The sequence below is a fragment of the Meleagris gallopavo genome, chromosome 15 (assembly GCF_000146605.3).
Source record: "Meleagris gallopavo isolate NT-WF06-2002-E0010 breed Aviagen turkey brand Nicholas breeding stock chromosome 15, Turkey_5.1, whole genome shotgun sequence".
Lineage (NCBI taxonomy): Eukaryota > Metazoa > Chordata > Aves > Galliformes > Phasianidae > Meleagris > Meleagris gallopavo.
Window position 1 is genome coordinate 13,227,804 of NC_015025.2, and position 14,714 is coordinate 13,242,517.

Genomic DNA, 14,714 nt, shown 5'->3' on the forward strand with positions numbered 1-14,714 from the left:
GAGGCAGCAACACACCCACAGCTCACAGGGCTCCTGCTCACTTTTATTTTTACCAAAGCCTAGAAAATAAAATGTTCTGCCCTCTGTACACAAGCTGTGAGCTGAAGTCCCAGGCCAACACCAATGTCTGCCTTTGGTGTAAATTAGCAGTGATGGCCCCGGGGAGATGTCACTGGTCCCCATGGCGGGGGATGCAGACCCTATTAAGGGGCTGTAGGTGCAGTGGGTGTCAAGGAGCTGTGCAGTATTAAACCCCAAATACTGTGAGTTCTAGGCCAGAATGGGCTGGGAGCAGACAAGGGGCTCTGCAGGCAACAGGGACATCTCCACTTCTTGTTCCTGCTGGGGCTCGGAGTGATGGTGCTAGAAGAGGATCATCAGAGCCACTGACCCTCACCTTGGTCTTGGGAAGCCATAGCCCCAAATAGGAGCCTCAAGCCCTCCTGTGTCCCAGCATGCCCTCTGGGGCACCCAAAACTGGGCTGTAAGGTAGCTGAGCCAATAGAGATCTCAGGATTCAGCAGGATTAAGGGGAATTTTAACTCTGATTTCCAGCAAGAAAAAAAAAGCCATTGGTTACCAATGGTGCAGCAGAGGGAGAAGCACAAAGCAGGCAAAACCCAGAGCCTTTTTTGTTTTGGAGAAAACAGCAGAGACCCACCCATCTCTCTCTTTGGAAGCCAGCAATCCATCATCTTGTGCCAGGACATGTCCCATCACCATGATGGTTCTGGCAGCTGGTAGTGCCTTGATGCAGCATGGAGCTGTGCAGGTTCTGCAATGCCATGGGTAGGTGAGTGGCCCTTCTGGGCAACCTGAAGTTGTCCACTGTCCTAACTGCAAACCTTGTTCTTGTTCCTCCACGCTGGAAGGTGGTCTCAAAACCTCCGTACGGAGGTCCATCTGTGGGACAGATGTCTGCAGGTCTCACGATGGCCTTTTGTTGCTGCAGGGATGGAGCTGGGGATGGTGGCTGGGGGATATAGGGGACACTCATTGCCATTGTCTCAGTTTAAGGAGCCCTCATTCCCCTACAGTCCCAATGCTGAGGGTCCTACCCAGCTCCTGCTGTCCAACTCACTCCAGGCATGGCAGATTCCACAGACAACCTCAGTTGACATTTGTCTGCCTTGAGTCCAGCCAAGTCTTTTCTTTAGTTCAGCCTCACTAGAACTGCCCCAAAGCAGCAGGCAGCTGGACCACCAGGAAGACCGTGCAGGAAGCATCCCCCTGGCTCATTCTGATCCACAGAAAGGGTCCTCCACCATCACCTAAAGACTCATCCCACTGGTTTTGGGCTACCAATACCAGAGACCAGCGCATGTTTCCTACTGGAGAACAGCACTACCTAACATATGGGCTTTGTGTAGGACAGAGCTCATCAGCCTCTTGGGAGGGCGACAGAGCCACCATGCCCCAGGGGACGTGGTGTCTTTGGGTGCTCAGCAACAAGCTCTGCCACGTAGTGCTTATCTCTCAGTGTCTATGGCTGGCGGAGGGGGCTAAGGCATGAACTCCTCCTTGATGGTGAGCGGAGACGAGGAGACAAGGCTTGGGGCACTGCCACTGCAGAGGGTCCCCATGGGCCCTGGCGTGCCCACAGCTGGGGGGGTTGGCGTGGTTGTGCTGGTGGGCTGGCTTTGCTGCTGCAGCTTCTTTTTATTCACCTTCCTCTCCTTCGCCCTCCGGTTCTGAAACCAAATTTTCACCTGTGGAAAGACACAGATCGCCATGCAGAAAAGGGGACATGGACAAGGAAGAGCATCCCACGGGCACCGTGGGAGCTGGAAGCAGAATGGGAATGGCATTGCTCTCTCTCAAATCCATCTCCAGCACTCACCTGCCGTTCAGTGAGCCCCAGGGCAGCAGCCAGCTCGGCCTTACGGCGGATGGTGATGTAGCGGCTGTAATGAAATTCCTTCTCCAGCTCCAGGCGCTGGTGGTCCGTGTACACCACCCGGTACTTGTCCTTTGTCCTCGTCTTGCCTGGCAGAGAGAGCAGAGTGAGGGTGAGATAACAGGGCTGGGGGACAGGAGCATCGCTGATGGCATGGAGGAGCTGCATGAGCACGCAGAGAGCTCTGGAGGAACATGGGACCAGAGGATAGGAGTCCTTGGCTTATATGGAGTTTGATACCCATCCTGGGTAGCACCAGGCTGTTTCTCCACGCTGGAAAGCACCAGGGGATAGAGGCTGTTCACGGTAGGAAGGGAAGGAGGCATTCAGTGACATCCCAAGATAATGGTCTCCACATTCCATGCGCCATGATCATCACCTCAAGAGGAGCAGAGCTGCAGACCAGGTGGAGGACACATTGCCTGGACAAGTCCAGCCCAGAGGGCTGCAGGAAGCCCAGCTCTGTGCCACAGTGCCCAAACCCACAGTGCCATCAGTCAAAGGCACACAGATCAGGACAGGAAAAGAGGGAAAACCCAGGAATGACAGCATTTTTCTGCCACCGAGAGAGGTTTTCATCATCTCACACTGTGTTCGCAAAAGAATGGTGTAGTTATTAAAGATATGATGGGGAGAGCCCACATTAAGCACAAACATTCCCAGTGATGGACTCAATAGCCAGCAGTGTTCGGCCATAACCAGCCTGAATCTGCCCTTGGGTCTCCCCAGATATGATCAGAGCTCCACTGACCCCCACATTTCACCTGAGCAAGAAGATAGCCGACACATGGTGCCAAGAATACTGCTTCCTATTAGAAAAACACAGTGGAAAATAGTACTGGGTAGCAGTGGTCCAGCCCTGCCCATGCCCCCAGCACAATACATATTCCCATGATCTGAGGAGATGGAGGTATAGCAAGGCTGTGCCACGGATAGGGATCAAAACTGCATCCCCCGGAACCAGGGCTCAAGATATCTTCTTTCACATATGAATTCTCTTTTTTCCTTTTTCATTTGGAAGCAATACCCTTTTCTGAAGAGATAATGACTGAAAAGTGATCTTATTTGCGATATTGCAATTTAAATGCCACTGCGTGGTGAAAAAAAAACAGCTGGAACGCAATGGAACTGACAGCTAATGTTAAAAAAAATTAAAGAGTAACGAAACAAGGCGGTTTGTGGATACTGCATCTGCCAGGAATTTTAGCAGGGATTATTATTTCCTGCTGCAGCCGTAAATAGATCCATCACTGCCTGTGCTTTGTTGTTCTCTTTTCGTTGCTTGTCCTTGGCGAACCCCGGCGCAGCCCCGGGTGCTCATTGCAAATATCAGGGAGCAAAGACTCTGCTCGCCACCAACCCAGAGATGGAGATTTCCTCTCCTTGACTAATTGCAGTTTTCAGCGATGTTTGCTGAATTCAGGAATGTATTGTGAGCGATTCACAAGGAGAAGAAAGGGACTTGCAAGAAATGCTATTGACAATGAATAATGCGGCTACCTTGAATATCAATGCTGGGTTACACTTAACTCGCCCTCGGTGGCCCTTTTATGGCTCTGGGAAAGGAAAGAGGAAATTTGGGATGAGCCATCATGGCTCCTCATGGGGACTCCTTGTACCTGTGGGTAAGACCCCAATGCCTGCAGGGATCTTGAGGAGCAGTGGGATGGGGCAATCTGGGGTTGGGGCTGTGCCAGGTCTCTGGCATGGCCCACGGCTGTTGGAGGGGCCGTGGGTGGTAGCGTGGATGGGACAAGGGTCCTCCTGCTGCCAGCACCACCCAGCCCCAACACACATTCAAACTTCCTCCTTCTTGTCCCCAGGAGAAAAAAGGAACAGCTTAAACAGCCAAACTGAGCCATCCATGGGGCCAGAAGGAAGGATTCCAGCGTTGGGATCAAGGCAGGGCCCAAAGCTTGGGGAGAGGGCATCGTTAGTGCTGTTAATGTATAACCCTAATAGCACTCACCTGAGCCACAATTAGATAAGGGAATAGCTTCAATGTGCTGCACAGGCCCCAAAGGACACACTCCTGAGTGTGCATGCACACGCACTCACAGACACATTAAGGGAGACCCCCTGCCCTGATCTGCTCCACATGGCAGCCCTGGGGATGGGGATGGGGACAAGGATAGGGAGACAGGAGTTCCCTGCCCTTGGCCACAGTACTATAGCATCTCTGTGGTGTCCACGTTGAGGTCAGGCAGCCTCAACAGTGACACAGCATTATTGCTTCCCTCCCTCCAGAACAGAGGCAGAGGAGAGGAAAACCCAACCCCAGCTCTGTGCTCTCTGTTTCCAGCTCTGCACCTACAGGGCTACTGTCACAAACAAGCATAGGAAGGCACCAGGGGATGATGGAGGCTGTTAGGGGGCTGTAATTCACCCTCTCCAGCCCTAACCTGTCTAAAGGATGGCTTTCAACAAGACACAGACCCCCTAAAAGAGATGGGCGGTGGAGTGGTGGGATGTTTTGAGGCTGATGCAGGGCAGCTGTAGCAAATGCTAGATCAAAACAGGCAAGAGTATAATCCTATGCTATTCCCCAAAGGTCTCCATTTCACAGGTCAAAGCAGCTCAAAATTACAGTGGCTGCCTGGCTCCATTCTGAGCGGCACCGCAGCCATCAGGGCTCCGATCAGGTCAGAGCGCAGCAAGTGGGGCTGCGGAGCTGGAGAGATGAGAGCCGTGCCGCTGCCAGCTGCAGAGGTCCCCAGGCCTGGGGACACAGGCACATGGCAATCCGGGCGCCAGGCACTGTGCAGGGCACTTAGCATGGCAGGTGCTGCTGGGGATGGAGCCGAGGCTCTGCACGCCCTGCTGCCCAGCAGCTCTTCGCATGACTGGCACAGAAAGATTGGGCTGTCCCAAGCAGCCTGAGAGCAGTGCATGGAACACATCATGGATGAGAGTCCTATTTCCCATTTCTTCCCAGGAAAATTCTCTATGAAAACTTTCCCCCTATCCCAGTGTAGCGTGGGCAATGATATGGGAAGGGGAACTGAGTCACAGAAGCAATACCAAATCAGAGTGGAGTCCCAGAGACAGAGCCATGGGCAACTCAACTCCCCCTCCATCCTCTCACATCTCCCACTGCAAAAGGGAGGGCAGCCAGCAGAGCGATGCTGCATGATGCATCCTGGGAGAAGGGTTGGGGTCTGTTCCCAGCACTCAGGACCCTCCTCGCTGGCTCACCATCATCTGGCAGCCAGATGTGCTACAGCTGTGCCTGCACAGAGAGGTCGATGCTCCCTCTGCTGAGCAGAGGGGACCACAGCCACGTTGTGCTGATACTCAGCTCAGACAGTCCGGAACATGTTACTGTACCCAAACCTTCTGGAAACAGCAGCCCCAAAGCCTGAGCTCCCCATGCACACTCTGAACCCCCCAGGATCTACCTCCAGTATGCTCACCCCACTGTTGGAGTCTAAGCCCCACTGCTACCCCTGCCTGCTGGGAACCAGTGGGCAGAGCTTTCACTTCCCCTTTCCAGGCAATATTTTCAACTCTTTCCCATGCACCTCAGGAAGCGTGGTGTGATGGACGGGGCAATCAGTGTGGAATGAAGGACTGCAGCCACATGGACCCCCTTATCGTTGTCAATCAGAGGATATCCCACTTCCATGAGATCCTGCCAAGATCTTTTCCCTTGGATTTAGACAACTGCTGGGTTTCCAAAACCATGTGAGAGGATCTACCCCAGGCCCTCTCTGTTTGCACTGCAGAGGGAGGGGATGCTGGCAGAGCCCCCACCACATGGCCCTGCCCAGGCTGCCCTGGCTCCTGCTCCAGGTGGCACAAATGGGCACTGCTGAGATGCTGGGCTTCAGGAAAGGCTCACTGTGGCCACCACTCCCAGGCAGCCCTGCAGCCCTCAGAGCAGCTCCTCACAAGGCTGTCAGCCAACACCACAGTAAGCCACGGAGATCTTCCTGGTGCCAAAGATCTCTGAGGAAGCAGCAGTGCCACCCCACTGGCAATAAAACCTCATTTGGCTTTGATATGTCACACACTGGGAATGTTTCAGTTACAAAACCGCACCACAGTTCCCAGTGGTTTTATAGTCTTCTGCACGCAGAGGATCAATTCGAAATAGCCCCATGGCTTTGCTATCGGTAAGAGCAGGGCCCATATGCTGGAGAGCAAATCCAGGAAGCATAGACCAGGACACCAGCACCCAGGGCTGAAGTGATTGGGAAGGAACAGAGCAGGCAGGGAAGAGCTCACAGACCTCAGACCCCCGGGGCCAGGGGGGCAGTCTGTCCCTGTCCAGCATCCCCGGCCCAGACCCACTCCCCAGCCAAGAAACAGCAGCCCCAGGCTGGGTGTTGGGACAAGCGTTTCCCAGCAGAGCAGTGATTCAAGCCTTTATTTTGGCAACCAGCGCATTCCAGGGGCTGCTCCTTGGTTTTATGAGCACCTCACCAAGTGCCGCCAGCCGGGCTCCAGCGCTGGGTCAAAGACCACAATGCAGGGACATGTGGGCTGCAGGCACGGAGCATCGCCTGCATGGTGTGGATCCACAGCCAGACCCAGGGCACAAAGCTGCCACTCCACTCCAGATTAAGCCGGTGGCACTGTGGGGGGCCCAGGTGGGCACTGGGATTCTCTGCCCCTTCACAGCCCTCTGGGGCTCAGTGCAGGGGAAGGGTTCATCCCCTTATCCAGGAGAATCACAAAGCTAATAGTACTGAGGTGGGCGTCCTTGAAGGGTCTCCTGCAGGAAGCACTGGCCATTGGCCAGAGCATTAAGTGTCCCTCAGCTAATCCCGGGGTATTAGTCAGCCAAGCCCATCACGTAGGTACCCCCAGGGAAGCCCTTTTTATTCAAGGAAAGTCAATTCTAAGAAAGTTCAAACCACCTGTACCTTGGCCAGCAGGCTAAGCACTCAGCAAACCCCAGCAGAGGCCAGGAGCAGGCTGTGGGTTAATAATTTAAGGGGAGAGGACCAATAGGGACCCTGGTGGCATGCAGCACTCCAGGTGACCCAAGGAAGCAGAGGGTTTCTTGGGGAACAGCTGTGTCCCTAAAACAGGACCAGGTCTTCCAGCCACCCCCGACACCCATCTCAAATCTCTCCTGGGCTGGTGTCTCATTTATGGGGATTTCATGTTTCCTCCAGCATTTCTAGGGCTGAACAAGCAGAGCTGGAAAACTGAGCCAGAAACAGTGAAAACAAAGCTGGAACAGAGCAGAGAGCTGCACACTCAGTGCATTGCCTTCTGCCCATGCTTGAGGCATCCATACCCGGGATGTTCCCACCATGGCTGCTCATCCTGCACTTCCCTATGCACATTCACCTCCCTGGGGATGTCCGGGCACACTTTCCCTTGCAACACAGAATGCTGCAGTCAGGCTCATTAGTGACCTGGAGGATGCACACAGCATTTACATAGCTAATGAGGGGGGGGATGAACTTCAAAGGTCAGCACACTGCTGCTTCCAGCGCCTTCCTGAGCTTTTTATAGAGCAGGGGTGCCATTCACAAGGAAGTTTGCAAATAATTACGAATAAGGAGGAAGCGTGAGGGTTTGACACTGTGCTCGTGAAGATTTTATGAGCAAAAAAAAAGGCTGATGCTTGGGAAGAAAGGAGACATGGGGACATCTTGTTCCTTCTGTTTCCCAATTTGGGGCACTTAGCATCCGTTACCTGGGCTGAGCTTTGCCCCGTGCCATGGCTGGCCCTGCTGGGTGAGGCACACACGTTCTTAGCAGCAGGTATATCAGCTCATCGCTCCATGAGGTCTGACTCTGCACTGAGTCACTGGGAGATTTCTCATCAATTTCTCCCAGCTCTGCATCACGCCAGCAGAACCCCCTGGCACGCTCCATCCCTGCGTAACATTGCCTCCAATGCACAGCTCCTTCTGAGCACCTTCACGCCGTGGCCGATGGCTGTTTATACAAGGGAAGACAGAGGGAACCGTAATTTACAGCCTTCTGATGATTTACAGCACTCGCAATGAAGCTCTCTGTATTTATAGCCCACGCATTCATTTCCTATTCCCACAGCGTGGAGAGGGGTATAACCCATCCAGACTGATTAATGTACAGTTTATTGATTCCAATAAAACATTTCACCCTTATCTATGTCAAACCCACCTCTTGGTTTATGTAAAGGCAGCCTGGGCAAGTGCCGTGGGTTTGAATTCAGCTGCACAGCCCCATGGGCAGAAACCCCAGGACTGGGGGGGTTTGCAGAGGTGTCCCGTATAACCAAGGGGCTTTTGCTCCTGCCAGCTCTCTCTGCCTCCACGTGCAGGAAACAACAGCTGGCTCATTTGTCCCTTTGTATGCATTTAATCTAAGAGATACAAACTGCTCAACAGCTGATTTTTCCAGAATTCAATCACTCCGTTGCTGTGTGACTCAATCAGGGGAACTTTCCTGCCCTCATTACATCTCACTCCCTTCATCCAGAGGTGTTCTTATGTCTTCCTCCCCTCTTTCATTTTCCCTCTCACCTTTCCCAGAAGAAACTGAGATGTTTGGACCTACAAATCCCACAGAAGCTGTGGGCTCCATTTCAATGCGTATGAGGAGGGAGGGCAATTTTCCTAAAGAGTTATATTCAGTGCTTAAAATGAATCAGGAAATGCCACCCTGCCTCTCTTTCCTTCTTGCAGAGCAGAGCTCGCTGCTTTCCACCTCCTGGGATGCTCAGCCCCACCGCATCCCCTGCTCCCACTGGGATGACCACAACCCCAGCATCCAGCACAGTCTCACAGCACTTTCCAAGCAGTTTCCAGAGCATGGGGCCTGGGGATGGGGCAGAGGAGCAGGGGATAGGACAGTGAGGACGTGGGCACCGCTGCGCATCGCCGTACCCAGACCCTTCAGCATCATGCAGTCACTGTGTGGCTCTTGGCTATCACATCCCCAGCACCATGCATGGGGACAACCCAACGCAGTGATGCCAGGAAACCAGAAGCAAGCCAACAAATGAGGCATTTTACACCATTTTGAAACAGGGAGCCCCGGACAAGGGGAAGAGGGAGAGGACGGCCGTAGGGCTGGGAACCTCGGAGGGGAACATGAAAGGGCACGAGCAGGGCAGGACAAAGGCCCTCCCCGCACCTCTCCTCAATGCCAAAGGAGCCGGCAGCATCTCCATGACAAAGCGAAGCCCGTGTCAATTTGGGCTGGCCCCGAGGGGGGACTGCCCACCGCCTTTGAAGTGGGCAGTGGGGCGGCCACGGGCGGTGGGCTGCGGGGCACAGACACTTCCACCTCCCCCCACCCCGCCGGGGTCAGGAGTTCAGCAGGGACAAGACCCCGGGGTCAGGGGACAGAGTACAGGGACAGGGAACAGGGGATAAGACAGAGGGACAGGGACTGGGACATGGGGACAGGAGATAGGGCACAGGGACTGTATGGCTGCCGAGTGCCAGACACAGGAGCTGTGCAAATGCTGTGTGCCATGCAACACCCAGAGCACCCACACGCACCCTGCACGTGGCACCGTCCCCGACGCACGGCACCTTGCATGCACCCTGAGCATGCAGCATCACCCCTATGTGCTCGCTGACTGCGCAGTGAGTTGTGCACATGCACTGCTTCAGCACTCTAGACACACAGCACAGCACTCCTCCAAAAGGAGCACCCCACCACCACGACAATGAGCCTGGACTACCCTGGACTGGCCATGAGAAGGACTATGCAGAGCAGAGTTCTCATTCTGACTGCCAGCAGAACAGGGTCACCCGCTCACCAATGCTCTCCACGCCCATCCTCAGTCCATGCCACCTCGCCAGCCCCACAGCTCTCCCCACTGGGGTCGTTCCCAGAGCAGGATCCGGCCATGCAGGACTCCAAGCTGAGAGCTCCCATGTGGAGGAAGGAGTCCAGGTGTAGGGCTGGGGGTTTCCTTACCGCTGTTGCTGGTGCTGGGAATGCTGCGCCTCATCCATTCGTACGGGGTGCGCCTCTGTGCATTAGGGGACAGCTGTGGCACGGAGCTGCTGATGGCTGGAGGCAGGAGTCCAGAGCCCGCATGGGGCTGCATGGGGTTAAAATCCGGGGGGCTAAATCCAAACTGGCCCGGGTTGGTGGCGGCAGAGGCGGCAGCGGTGCCGTACGAGTGCCAGTCCTCCTTGGCAGGGGTGTAGGGTGAGCCCCAGGCGGCCGCCGGCTGCCCATGGTGCGGGTCGTTGTTAATCCCTGGCACATGGTGGTAGCTGGCGAAGTCCGAGTACTGGGGTGGCCCCGGCACGTAGTTCTGGGGGTTGAGGTTGAGGCTGGGATGCCGGACGGGACTGGGATACATGTTGGTGTCCTTATCCAAAAGATAGCCTACATACATCTTCTCTACCTGGCTCTGCGCTCATGCTGTGCCGATGCGCTGCGCCGCTCTGTGCCGAAGCGGCCGGGTGTCACGCAGCGGCCGCCCCTCCTTCGCCGCGCTCACCTGGGCGCCTTGGGGAGCTGTGTCCCGGGGCCAGGCACCTCCCTGCCCACAGGCTTTTATTGGGCCCAACCTCTCACAGCATTTGCATTGAAAGGCAGGGTTGCATTTCAAAGTGCAGGAACCCCGGCGGTGCGGGGCGATCCGAACCTCCCACCGCCCCGCGTTCCCTCTGTGGTTACCAGCACGGGCTGTCCCCATGCCACCAGCTGTGGTCTCTTTATGCCAGCTGGTTTTGGGACAGTGTGGCATAGCTGGTATTGTGTTTGAAGACACCCCAAAGGAGGTCACCCTGTCCCTAAACCCATGTGTGCTCCAGGAGAAGGGCAGCTTGGGCTGAGCCCTCACATCAAATCCTGGCTGAAGGATTGAATCACCCATAAACTGCTGAATGGAATTGCTCGATCACCCTTGACGGGGACACCAAACCCCAGCACTGCTTTCCACTGCATCTGTCTGTTTTGGAAATGGGGCTGGTGGGAACAGGTGGCTCTGGGTCCCTCTCCATTCATAGCATCTGGGGGGCAAACCCATCCCTCGAGCCCCATAGCCAAGTTCAGCCCAGCCACAGAAAGCGGGATGGACAGACAGACAGAGCCAGACGTAATGATCCTTATGAGTTCCATTGGGATATTCTATGATTCTATGGATGCATGCCCCAAAAGCACGTCTGTCCCCAAGCAGAGGCCATCCACTTGTCACCAGGCAGGCCAGGCTCCAGAGGGGATGAGGGACTGAGGTCACAGCACATTGCTGGTCACCTCTGCACGGTCCCAGTGTATGGGGAAGGGAAGGGAAGGGAAGGGAAGGGAAGGGAAGGGAAGGGAAAGAGGATTTAAGATGCAATTGAGAGAAGAGGATAAAACAGCAAACTTTCACAGTTTTTTGCAATTGTAGCTATGAATCTGTGAAGAGGTTTGAAGGTGGGATTGCTTTCCAGATTCATGGGGTTAAAAGGAAAATGGTAACAAATCCAGCAAAGCTGCTGTGTTTGAGGAGCTCAGTGCATGCGGCACACAAGCGCTTTCCTGCTGCTACTGGGCATGTCTCAGCCATAGCTGGGCTGTGGGTGCAGGGCTCCATGGGTCTATGAGCATCCTACCTGCACCCTCCTGCAGCAGGTGAAGGGCTCAGCACAGAGCAGGTGAAGGGCTCAGCACAGCCAGGTGCCTGCTAGCAGCGTGCCACCAGCTCCAGGGTGGACAGGGGATGACAATTGGGCCATAAAGATCCACCAGTGATAACTTCCCTCTTTTCCTCCTCTTTGGCCTATGTATTGCCAGAGGGGATTGTGGCTGGAAAAACTGATGCCAGGGAAGAGCCTTTCATGGCTATGAGTGGAGGGCGGCCCTGCAGAGACCCTGTGACCACTGTCCCCATCAGGGGGGCCCCTTGGTGTTCAGCTTGGTGGGACATCACCTACCCTGGGGTCCCACAGGAGAGCAGGTCAGGGGCAGCAAAACCCCATATGGACCCTCTGCACCCACCCAGAGACCCTCAGCACCCACCCAGCTGGGGGGGCTCCTTCCAGCCCTCCCCACCTGAGATTCCCGGTGGAAACCGAACTGATGCAGGGAGAAGAGGAGCAGCCAGGATTTCCCCAGGGCTCAGCACTGCTATCCATGATCGAGTGATGCCATCTCCTGGAAGCAGAAGGGCCAGAAAGGGAGGTTCCCAGGGCCAGGCCGTCAGGAATGGAGCTCTGTAGGGCAGAGTACTGCCCCTGCTCCGGGGAGGAGGCATTCCCCACAGGAAGCCAAGCCCTGCATTGCACCTGGCTTGTTCGGAATCTCTGCTGTGGTTTCAGCAGGATGGGGAGATGCCTGAGGAGGCAACGTGGTGTCCCAGCAGTGGTTGGAGGTGGGGGAAACTCACTCCTTCCTCCTTGTTCAGGCTGTCAGCAGAGGGTTAACGATTCCCACATTAAGTGGCTGCAGATGTGTGGGAAAGTCTGGGACGAGTGGACTCACTGCTATTAGTATTCACCCCCCAGCCTGCTGCTGCCTCCAGAGCTCTGTGCTGCACATTTAACACCGGGGCTCATCGTGGGGGTGAGGAAAGTGCGTGGGATAGGGGCGGAAAGGCTGCGAGGAGGGGAAGCAGTGGGGCAGCATCCTCTGCCACTGCCTAATCACAGCGCCTGAACCCCAGGGAGGTGACAGATAGTGGTTGTAGGAACACAACACTGCACCTCCACTACATCAGAGTGAGTCATAGAATCATAGAATCGTTTGATTTGGAAGGGGCTTTTAAAGTCTATCTGGTCTGACTCCCCTGCAATGAGCAGGGATACCTACAGCCCATGCAGCCTGACACTGAGTGTCTCCGGGGATGGGGCTCTGAGCACTGATGGAGCTGTGGTGTCCCTGCTCATTGCTGGGCAGATGGACCAGATGGCCTTTGGAGGTTCCTTCCAACTCAATCAATTCTATGAGTCTATCATCTGCTGCTTCTTTCCTACCTGCCTCCCACTTGTGGGCAAAGGGGACTCATTGCTAACTCTGCCAAATCACCTGGTTCGAGTGGCCCTTCTTATGCTCTTTCTTAGGTTTCCATCTCAACCTGTGATGGAGATCACAAAGATGCTGTGATCCTGGTGATGCCCGAGCAGTGCAAACCCCACGGAGCATTCCTCTCCCTCATTAGCACTAACACTGCTTATCTGGCCTTGCTGCAGTCTGCAAACCCCCTCAGAGAGCAACTCTGGCAGCCTTCCCTGCAGCTGTCCCAGTCCTGGGGGAACCACTAAGTCCTGCAAGTGCCACGAACGGAGGTGCAGGAGCCTAAAATAGAGGTGAGCAAAGCAGGGGTCAGCGAGCTGCTCCCCTCCACCCACACGCTCGCAGGCGCGAGTCCCTCCGGCGTTGGGGCTTCCTTTGGGTTGGCCTTTCCCAGGAGCTGCTGTGACCCCAAACTCAGCGCCAGCCCCTGCTGCTGGCTGGAGACGTGCAGCGCCGTGTGCTCGCAGCATCCCAAAGCATCACTCTTCGACCCTGGCTGATTCCTGGCAAGATTGAGTGCCCGCGTTGTTCACGGGGTCGTCCATTTGCAGGCAGGAAAAGAAAGATCTGCGTGACCTGTTTGTGCCTGGAGCCCATCCCCAGCACAAAGGACCCAGCAGGATTGCACCATCAGGTTTTTCCCTCTTCTGTTCCGAGAATGGGGTTGTTGTTGGGAAATGGCTTTGCTGAGCTGTTCCCAGCAGAACACGGACCCCCACGGAGGGACCCACCCTGCATGTCCTTATCCCTTGAGAAGGGCCTCACAAAGAGCCACATGCCCATATGAGCCATCTCTTGGGAACTCTTCTGCATGGCAAAGTGCCAGCGTGAGCTCTGAGCCCCACCAGAACACGGATCCCCCTTGAATGCCAACAACCAAGGATGCCACCAGCCAGGATCTCCTTGTCCTCTGCCAAAAGAAAGAGATCTCCAAAGAAAACCCTTACATTTGGCTGCTCACTGGTGAAGAGTGCGTGCTGAGATAAGTGGAGATAAGCAGCAATCTCCAGGGCTGGGCAATCATTAGCTGTGCCCATTGTGCCGCGTTGGACCAGCAGGATGGAAGGGGATGGTGCCTTGCAAACAATCTAACCTCAGATCTCAGCAGTGCTGTCTTTACAGGAAGGGCTTTTCATTCTTGGAAGAGAAAAAAGGAGAAAGAAGGGCATCTTCTCAGGAAAACTCATTCATGAGAGATGCTGCATTTTCACAGTATTTTTATACTTGGATCAGAATAAAGCACATCCCCAAGGCAGAAACAGGACAAGAACGGGTAGTTCGGAAGACAGTTTCCATCCAGAAGGACTCTATACTTTGTCATAAAGACAAAACAAATTGCTAAAAAATCCCAGTGCAGACAAACTATATTTGTGTCCATCAAAATTGGGTTGAGCTCACCAAAGTGTGTGGAGGGATCTATGCAGACACATTACCACGCACTCATGGGCATTCAGCACAAGGGTGCTGAGGGGATGGGATGGGATGGCCGAGGCAGAGGTGGGAGCTGTTAGGTACGACAGGAAGATGTCAGGATGGCTGGGCTCCTTCCTGGGGCACAGAGCAGCACAGGACACATCCATACCCCTAAGCACACAAACCAACCCCATCCAGCCACCACCATCCCCACATCCCCAGCATCCCACACCAGGGCATCCCAGTTGTACATTATCTTTTATTCCCCGTTCCAAAAACAACCAACCCACCACTCCAAGGTCCCCCAGAGGATGCTCCCCCAGGAGCGTCGTTGGCATGTGTTGGTGGTCTCAATGCCTGGCTGGAGGCTGTGGGGCCGAAGGGGGGCAGTGCTGGCCCGGCCAGGGCAGGAGTCCAGAGGGAATACACAGAGTCAGTTCGGCACAGGCCTTCTTTAATAAAAACATGAGTCAGCTGCTGGCGTGGGCAGCAGATT

The 14,714-nt window shown here is 54.9% G+C and overlaps 1 protein-coding gene across 1 annotated transcript; it reads right to left on the reverse strand.

The window, feature by feature from the left end:
• Positions 1-22: 22 nt before the first annotated feature.
• On the reverse strand, positions 23-10,356 carry CDX1 (caudal type homeobox 1). The gene is made up of 3 exons (XM_003210411.4): positions 9,773-10,356; positions 1,841-1,986; positions 23-1,709 (listed from the first exon to the last, which is right to left on the reverse strand). The coding sequence occupies exons 1-3, from the start codon at positions 10,200-10,202 to the stop codon at positions 1,503-1,505; spliced, it is 783 nt and encodes a 260-aa protein (XP_003210459.1). The 5' UTR covers positions 10,203-10,356; the 3' UTR covers positions 23-1,502.
• Positions 10,357-14,714: the final 4,358 nt, after the last annotated feature.

Excerpts from the sequence above, each read along its gene's own strand:
- CDX1 (XM_003210411.4), bottom strand. The coding sequence starts at position 10,202 with ATGTATGTAGGCTATCTTTTGGATAAGGACACCAACATGTATCCCAGT. Across the intron at positions 1,987-9,772 it reads TCCCAGCACCAGCAACAGCG|GCAAGACGAGGACAAAGGAC; the intron begins GTAAGGAAACCC and ends TCTCTCTGCCAG. Across the intron at positions 1,710-1,840 it reads TGGGGCTCACTGAACGGCAG|GTGAAAATTTGGTTTCAGAA; the intron begins GTGAGTGCTGGA and ends GTCTTTCCACAG.